The sequence below is a fragment of the Odocoileus virginianus genome, chromosome 2, assembly GCF_023699985.2.
Source record: "Odocoileus virginianus isolate 20LAN1187 ecotype Illinois chromosome 2, Ovbor_1.2, whole genome shotgun sequence".
Taxonomy (NCBI): Eukaryota; Metazoa; Chordata; class Mammalia; order Artiodactyla; family Cervidae; genus Odocoileus; species Odocoileus virginianus.
Genome location: NC_069675.1, coordinates 2,769,949 through 2,777,839, shown reverse-complemented (window position 1 = coordinate 2,777,839; position 7,891 = coordinate 2,769,949). Strand labels below are relative to the sequence as shown.

Sequence of the window (7,891 nt, the reverse complement as noted above, 5' to 3'; positions counted from 1 at the left end):
GCTCAGGAATTTTTCGAGGCTCTGAGGAGGGCGAGAAGATGTGAAAGATGGTATACTACCCCCAGCCCCCCACTCGGGGCCAGCCTCAGAGCAACATATGTGAGGAAACCATCTGACTGGCATTGTAGCTTTTGCTTCGGTTCTTGCCTTCTGTCCTAGAAACATGCCAATTCCCTTCTCCAGGGGATCTTCCCAACCCAGGGATCGCACTCAGTCTCCCACACTGCAGGCAGATTCTTTACCAGCTGAGCCCCCAGGGCATCCTGCCTGTCAAGAGTGGGGCCCAATGTTGCTCTGGGCCCTGGAGTCCCAGCTGTGTCCCAGGGCGAGGGGGCCACCTGGCCAGTGATGGGGGAGGGCAGCGGCCTTACCCTCCAGGAGCCATCTCTCCTCGCGGATGCCCTGGCCTTCTGTTTCCTGCAGCCCGAGGCCCACAAAGTGGATGAGCCCTGGAGGCTCAGCGAGGTGCCTCCCGCCCTTCTGGGTCCCGTCCCAGAGGCTGGCCTTGCCTGTGGTGGTGTCAGCCGCCCAGATACAAGGTGCCTCTCTGTTACAAATGCTCTTTATTTCAGTGGAAAATTACAGCTCTGCTTGTTGGAAGTGGTCTCTGAACAGAATGGCCAGACTATTCTGAGTCCCCAGAAACAAGGAACTGGTAGGAAGCTGAAGGGTAGGGCTGTCTGTGAGCCAGGCTGTCCAGGGGGATTAGTTCTGTGGGGCCAGAAGTTCTGGAAGACTATCCCGCAGGCGCGTCACGTGTCCCTGGAGGTGTTTCAGCTTGAGGGCCGTTGTAGGTTTCAGGTTCTGCTGGGGAGTGGTGAGGTTGGAAGAGTTGGCGCTACTGGTGTTTGGCGCATTGATGATATTGGCGTATATTTGAATGGGGGCATTGAGCCGAAGTTCCGGTTTGATCCAGCTCATGGCCAAATAGTTCTAGAGAGAACGAGCAAAAGTCAGCCTGAAGTAGCTGCCCAAAATCGCTGTCTCAGGTCGTCCAGGAGGCACGGCACCTTCGCCCGTGCCCTGGGCTTGTCACTCACCGGAGCCGAGTAGATGAACTTGAACAGCAGAAGCCCTATGAGCAGTATGATGGTGGTGGCTATGATTTTGAAGCGGTAGCGTCTCCAGAGCACACGGATGAATCTCCCAATGGGTGACCGGATCCACATGAACAGGGTGTGGGTGCGTCTGTCCGGGAGCAGGGTTGGCAGAGAAGGGAAGAGGGCAGAGGGAACCTTCAGGTCAAGTAACCCAGAGCAAAAAGGCTTTCATTTGAAAAAAAGCAGCTCTGCTTCTGCCCACCCCTCTCTCCCGGCAGCTGCACTCCCCTGATTATAATTGAGCTTTGAGCTGGAGTTGGCGGGTGGGTTAAGTATCCCTCTTTACGTCTCAGCCCCCTCCCCAGCACCACCCCCACACCAATTGCCAGGCCCAGCAGCTCAACTTTTTGAACCAGGAAGAGTGCTTTAACCCTGCAGGACCCTTACAAGGGAGGATGGAGTGTAGGGTATTGGTTGGGCTCTGACTGGCCTCGTCCTGCCGCCTTGATTAAGGCTTCCTTTTCTGTCAGTATCTCCAGGGTCATCTTCACTTTACCCTAGAAACACCATGGGTTGTGGGGGCATTGAGTTCAGATGGCAGGAACAAGAACCTGCCTCTTCCCGGGTTCAGAAGGGAAAAGGGGTTCAGCTCAGGCCCCCAGAAGTCTGTTAGAGCCAGGTTATATGACAGTGGGCTTCCCAGGTGGCTCCGAGGTAAAGAATCCACCTGCCAAGCCAGGAGACTTGGGTTCAACCCCTGGGTTGGGAAGATCCTCTGAAGAAGGAAATGGCAACCCACTCCAGTACTCTTGCTGGGAAATCCCATGGACAGAGGAGCCTGGTGGGCTACAGTCAGTGGGGTCGCAAACAGTTGAACAGGACTTAGCGACCAAACAGTGTGGCTCAGCAGTCAGCCCTGTAACCCAGGCAACAGGCATCCGCCTAGCTCATACCGACAAGCGCCATTTGCCACCATCGAGGACCTGGCAAGGCCACCAGCCAGCCACATTCTTCATCTTAAAGAGAGACGAGTGCTTGTGCCGGAGGAAGTGCGGCCACTTGGGGTCAGCCTCCAGCATTTTGACAGAGCACAGCCTGGAGTGCGGAGCCGGGAGGGGCATGTCTGACAAATCCAGCTCCAGGACCCCTGAGCCCAGAGAAAGGTCGTCAGTGACACAGGCGCTTCCCTGCCCTGTGGCTGCGGGCCCCGCGCTGGGGTCTCACCTAGAAAGTCATCCGTGGAGATGATGTTGTTGTCCCAGACCTGGATGATGAGCCGGGCTGGGAACTTCGTCACCGTGGGGTCCAGGCTCCATATGTAGTCCTGGAGGGTGGCAGAGCATGTATTACTGGCCTGGCTCTTGAGAGTTCATGGCCACTGAGCCACTCACCACCCAGCAGTGATGGGACGGTCATGGAGGAGGAGGAGGGGCAGGAGGGTTTCTACCCAAGGCCACATTCCAAGCGTCTCTGTGCAACTCGCAGGCTCCGGGGGGAGGGGAGGGAGCGTGTCTCACCCCCCACCCCACCTCGGGCCTGTTGGCTGTGTGCTCGGTCATTCATTCAAGTCCAACTCTTTGCAATACTATAGCCCGCCAGGCTCCTCTGTCCACAGGATGCTCCAGGCAAGAATACTGGAGTGGGTTGCCATTTCCTCCTCCAGTGGATCTTCCCGACCCCAAGGATCGAACCTGTGTCTCCTGCATCAGCAGGTGGATTCTTTACCATTGTGCCACTTGGGAAGCCTGGGCATGTTACCTTCTCGCTCAAGACACACACATGCTCTGCCATCAGGTAGTCCAAAGTGAAGATGAACCGCCAGTTAAAGATGCCCTCCCCCGTCAGGGAGCGGTAGTGGACGTCCGTCTTCTGCATGTCCTTCTCCAGCCCGAACAGCCACCTGGGGCCAGAGTCTCCTCACCTGGGGTTCTTGGTTCATTGTCCCCACTCCCTGAGCTGGCACCCCGGGGGGAGGGCTGCCCAGTACACCCCGAGATCAGGAGCATCCCCAGGAATGACGGAACTAGGCACATTGGAGGGCACTCTGCTCTTTCCCTCACCCTTTGACATAGATGTCGTTTATCCTGTCGTTACTTAAACTGTTCTCCTTCGAGTCCACGAGGGTGGTTTTCCAGATAATGCAGCGGAGCTCATACCTGCAGCCACTGTTACCTGAAGCTTTGTGGAGGAATGGCTCCCCAACCGCAGTCTCAGAAAGGTAACAGGCCGGGGGGTGGAGGTAGCTGTGCTCCGTGCCCACCCAAGTCAGGCTGGGCTTGGGGGGCCGCCTGAGGAGGCAGCGCCCTAGATCCCCAGCAGAGGGCAAGTGTCACGGTGACTCGGCGTTGGAGCCTGCTGGTGCCCCGCCCTGCCTGCCGTCACTCACCTGTTAGGCTTCCTGGGCCCAATGTTGACTGGGGGGCCGGGAGGCCCAAGCTTCTTGGGGAAGATGTCCACCCACATTTGCACCTTTCCCTAGAGTGGACAAAGATGAGCTGCTGGGCTTGTCCAACCTCCCCCCCCGCCCCGGCCCCCCTCACTACTCCCCACTCTCGGCATGCTGGCCTGGGGGGAGGTCCCCGTCCCAGGTTCCAGGCCTGCTGAGGCTGTTTGCAGCACTAAGCACTGGGGGATCTGGGAGGTCGATGGACTTCAGATAGGAAGTCAGTGCACCACGCACTAGCTTCCACTTGTTTCTTTTCTTGGCGGGGAGAACACACTGGTGCTGTGCAATGGCTGTGAAGCTGGGGGCTGTGATGCCAGCGTATCACATGTCACTGGGGTCTAGAGGGGGATGCCATTTAACAGGCCCTGCCTGACAGCCTCTGCACAGAGCTACCAGTGGGATGGGGGCTGTGTTGATTAACCACCTAGTGGCCCTGAATGAGGGTAAGCTAGGTAATCTCCAGGTCATTTCATGTGTGGAACCACATCCTAAGGATGTCAAGCTTTCCACCAAGCGCAGAGGTCTAGGCAAGAAGGGATAGAACCGGTGAGGAAAGGGGAGAGAAGAAAGCAAGAAAGTAGAGTCACCAACACTTTGGCCACCTGATGTGAAGCGCCAACTTATTGGAAAATACCCTAATGCTGGGAAAGACTGACGGCAGGAGGAAGAGGAGGCAACAGAGGGTGAGATGATTATACAGCATCACTGGCTCAGTGGACGTGAGTTTGAGCAAACTCCGGAAGATGGTGAAAGACAGGGAAGCTTGGCGTGTCCATGGGGTCACAGAATCAGACACGACTTGGCAACTGGACAACAGCAACAACAAGAGCTACCAACAGTGAGAGTCCTTCAAACCACGTGACCTGGTTTTATTCTGAAACTGGCCCCATTGACTGAGAAGACAAGTTCAGTGAGGGTGGTTTTAAAAAAGTGCTCAGCGGAGCACTTTGTTATGTAGAACATCCTGAGAGATGGGGAGAAAGAGATGAGCGATTCTGGTGGCTGGAGGATGGGGGATCACTGGGGTGCCTGTGGGGATTTTTATTCCTTTTGTTTGGGGTTCCTTGCTGTGCAGAAAACACAGCCTGCATTTCACAGCCAAGTCAGGGTTATGATGTCTGCACTCTGACCCCAGCTCCATCCTTCCCACCTTCCGTCCAGGGGAAACTCGGGCAGTGCTGACCCTGGCGGGTGGGGCCCCCAAACACTTCCACAGCAGACACGGGGCCTCAGCTTTTCATCAGCAGCTTTTCCAGCTCTGACTCTCTCCACTCTTCGTGACATCGCTGCGGCTTCTTAGCACGCTCAGAACACGTTTGTCATCTTTGCACTCACACCGGTGGATGCCTGGCCTCTCCTGCCCCTCATCCTAGGTGGTGGGGCTTCTCCGGCCCCGCAAGGCTCATACCTGGTCGATGCCCGGCTGGCTGTCACTGTACAGAGTGCGGGTCTCCACATGCTCAGGTACCAGCCCCTGGGTGTTCAGGAGGTACAGAGCCAGGCGCTCTTTCTTAGATCCCAAGAAGCGCGCTCTAGGGGGCTTGAGTTCTGTATGGGGAGAGGGGACGGTAGGAGGTATCAGGAAGTCAGGGGCCTTCCCATCCCCCACATGGGCCCCGCCTTCTCCACCCTCAGCCTGGGAGGCGGACTTGGTTATCCTTTACAGGAGGGTAGTGGACAGGGTGGCACTGGTGGTAAAGAACCCTCCTGCCAATACAGTAGACTTGAGATATGTGGGTTCAATCCCTGGGTTGGGAAGATCCCCTGGAGCAGGAAATGGCAACCGACTCCATGCCTGGAGAATCCCATGGACAGAGGAGCCTGGCGGACTGCAGTCCATAGGTCACACAGAGTCAGACACGACTGAAACGACTTGGCATGTGTGCAGGGACAGGGTGGGGGCAATGCCCTCTGGCAACTCCTCCATCCTGAGCCCCACTGGAGGCAGAGGCCTAGCCCTGCGCTTGCTGGCAGGTGTGTACGCTTCTCACCAAAGCTTTGCAGTTGGAATTTTTTCCCGTTGTAATAAACAGAGTCGCCTTCGGGGCTGAAGAGAGGCGGCGGCAGTCCCTTCCGCTTGGCGTGGTGCTCCAAAAGCAAGCTTGGGGGCATCTGGTCCCGCCACCTGAAGGGCCCTGACCTGCGGGGAGGCCCGAGTCCCGGAGAAGCCCCTGCTGCCCGCTGCAGGCCGACTGGCGCTGGGAGCAGGTGTGCAGGTGGGTTTGGGCCCCAGCTCCCCGGCCCGGGATGCAGGTGTCTTCAAGGGGAGCTGTGGGCTCCCTCCTCCACCCTCACCTGCTCCCTTGCCCACCGCCCCCCCCCCCCACCCCAGCTCAGGTCCTCACTGGCAATAGGATTTGGAGAGCCCACAACGAGCTCCAAAGCCAGACAGGAGTCGGTCTTCAAGGTCAATGACTGTGGTTCCAATCATATCATCAGGTGAGAATAGGTCAAAGTCATATAGCTGGATCTCTAGGTCTTTCTCCAGGGGGATGATGCAGCTCAGTTCAAACATCCTAGGGGGAGGGTGTTGGAGACACAGAGACTGACTGTGTTATCCACCTGCCTCCGTCTCCAGCACCCTGGCCCCACAAGCCTGTGCCCAACTCTGTTTGGTCCCGGTGAATATAGAGAGCAGAGCCTGGCACGACTGTTGTCTGCCAAAAACCAGCCCTCAGTCCTGGTGGAAATGACTTTTTTTTTTTTTTTAAATTTATGTGGCTGCTCTGGGTCTTAGTTGTGGCACGCAGGATCTTTAGTTGTGGCGTGAGAACTCTTAGTTTCGGCATGTGGGATCTAGTTCCCTGAGCAGGGATCAAGCCTAGGCCCACTGCATTGGGAGTGCAGAGTCTTAGCCACTGGACCACCAGGGAAATCCTGGGAGTAATTTTTGATAGGCCTGGGGTGCAGGACTCTGAGCTCCCTTCCAGGGCAACATGTCTGAGAGGGAGGGGAGGGCTGGGCTGCCCGTTGGTGCTGGTGCTTTGTCCATCTGTTGAACACGGCGCTAGGAACGCAGAAGCGAGAAAGGAACATGAGCATTCTCTCCCGGCCCGCAGGGGATGAGAGGAGGGGTGTGGGACCGGGCGCGCTGGGGCGGCTCACACGCCAAAGATGGGGTCCAGAGTGTTGGGCTGGTACTTGTCCCGGTTGCCAAGCATCGTCTGTCCCAGTTTCAGGATCACGTAAGGGTCACACTGGGGTTCAGACAGAAGTGAGGGGAGGACAGGAAATAGGAATCAGCCCGGGTTGGCGAGGGAGGGCAGGAGTGAGTCAGAGAGGAGCCCCTTGTGCAGACGGGGCCTTTGGGAAGTCTGCAGTCTGGGCATCAGCCTGAGGGGCTCCGGGATGCTGGGGTGCAGAGTGAGGTGTCGGGGTGGGGAGGGCGGGGACGCTGGTTACCAGGCCGTTGATGTCTTGGGGCTGCAGGTGGAAGGCTCGCACAATGTACACCCGCACCACGCACTGCTGAGGGAAGTCCTCTTTCTTAGGCCAAAGCGGGAACTGGCGAGGGGGCTTGGGAGCTTCCGGGTTCTCAGGAAAGGGGTAGACGCGGAACTGGCCCTGTGCATGTGTCAGGGAGGGAAGGTCTTGGCCGCCAGCCTGGCAGCAGCGGCCTGGCTGTTAACTCCCTCCAGGAGGGGCCCCGGGTCCCCAGTCAGAAGGGTGGGTTGTGTTGAGGATGGCAGGACCTGAAACCCACAAGGACCGGTGGGGGCAAGTGCTGCAGAGATGCTCAGCCAGGACCATGATGTTCAAGAGGGGTGATCAGGAAGGGCATTCAGAGGGATGTTAATGCAGGAACTGAGCTCCCGGTTTCTGCTGAAGGGAGCTCTCTTTCCACCGCCATCCACCCCTCCAGGTCCGCACTTCTTTTCAAAAGTTCTTGAGCCTGAGCGGGGATTGAAAAGCCCTAGCCCTTCCTGCGTCAGGGGAGGCAACCCTGAGTCCCTGCAGAGGTCAGTCTCTGCCCCCCACTCCCAAGACTGTCAAGCTCTCCATGCCCATCCTCACAATGAACATATAGAACCAGGGCTCCTAGCAGAGTCTTCCCCCGGGCAGAAGGGGCCCAGGGTGACGGGTGCAGCCACGCAGGGTGGGACACACACCTTGAACTCCCCTACCACAGGGCTGTCCAGTCTGGGCCGTTCCTGGTAGAGTTTGAAGGTCTGGCAGAAGTCCTGCAGGCCTTGGAAGGCTGGCACAGCCTCCAGCTCACAGTCATACACCTGTGGGAGGGCGCGGAGGACCCTGCTGTGGGGGGCAGCCGGCCAGGGCCCGTCCAGAGGGGACCATCCCTAGGATGGGGCGGGCAGAGGGATCCCTGGGGTCAGCACAGCTGCTGCCAGTGGGAGCGCTGGTCCCTGAAGGCCAGGGGTCGTGTGGCCCGGTCTTGTGGAGACGG

At 57.9% G+C, this 7,891-nt stretch overlaps 1 protein-coding gene across 3 annotated transcripts in view; it reads right to left on the bottom strand.

Annotated features, from left to right (window-relative positions):
• Window positions 1-546: 546 nt before the first annotated feature.
• Window positions 547-7,891, bottom strand: part of FER1L5 (fer-1 like family member 5) — a 53,710-nt gene continuing 46,365 nt past the window's right edge. For 2 of the 3 annotated variants that reach the window (XM_070474380.1, XM_070474386.1), the window contains 14 exons: window positions 7,596-7,715; window positions 6,889-7,050; window positions 6,592-6,683; window positions 5,832-6,002; window positions 5,478-5,626; window positions 4,895-5,034; window positions 3,427-3,515; window positions 3,101-3,196; window positions 2,799-2,940; window positions 2,265-2,364; window positions 1,994-2,187; window positions 1,488-1,597; window positions 1,041-1,188; window positions 547-933 (listed from right to left, as the gene is read on the bottom strand). In XM_070474380.1, coding sequence (XP_070330481.1) covers window positions 706-933; window positions 1,041-1,188; window positions 1,488-1,597; window positions 1,994-2,187; window positions 2,265-2,364; window positions 2,799-2,940; window positions 3,101-3,196; window positions 3,427-3,515; window positions 4,895-5,034; window positions 5,478-5,626; window positions 5,832-6,002; window positions 6,592-6,683; window positions 6,889-7,050; window positions 7,596-7,715 — 1,941 coding nt within the window. In that variant the 3' untranslated portion in view covers window positions 547-705. The remainder of the gene's footprint in view (window positions 934-1,040; window positions 1,189-1,487; window positions 1,598-1,993; window positions 2,188-2,264; window positions 2,365-2,798; window positions 2,941-3,100; window positions 3,197-3,426; window positions 3,516-4,894; window positions 5,035-5,477; window positions 5,627-5,831; window positions 6,003-6,591; window positions 6,684-6,888; window positions 7,051-7,595; window positions 7,716-7,891) is intronic. The other variant, XM_070474393.1, reaches the window with a different exon arrangement.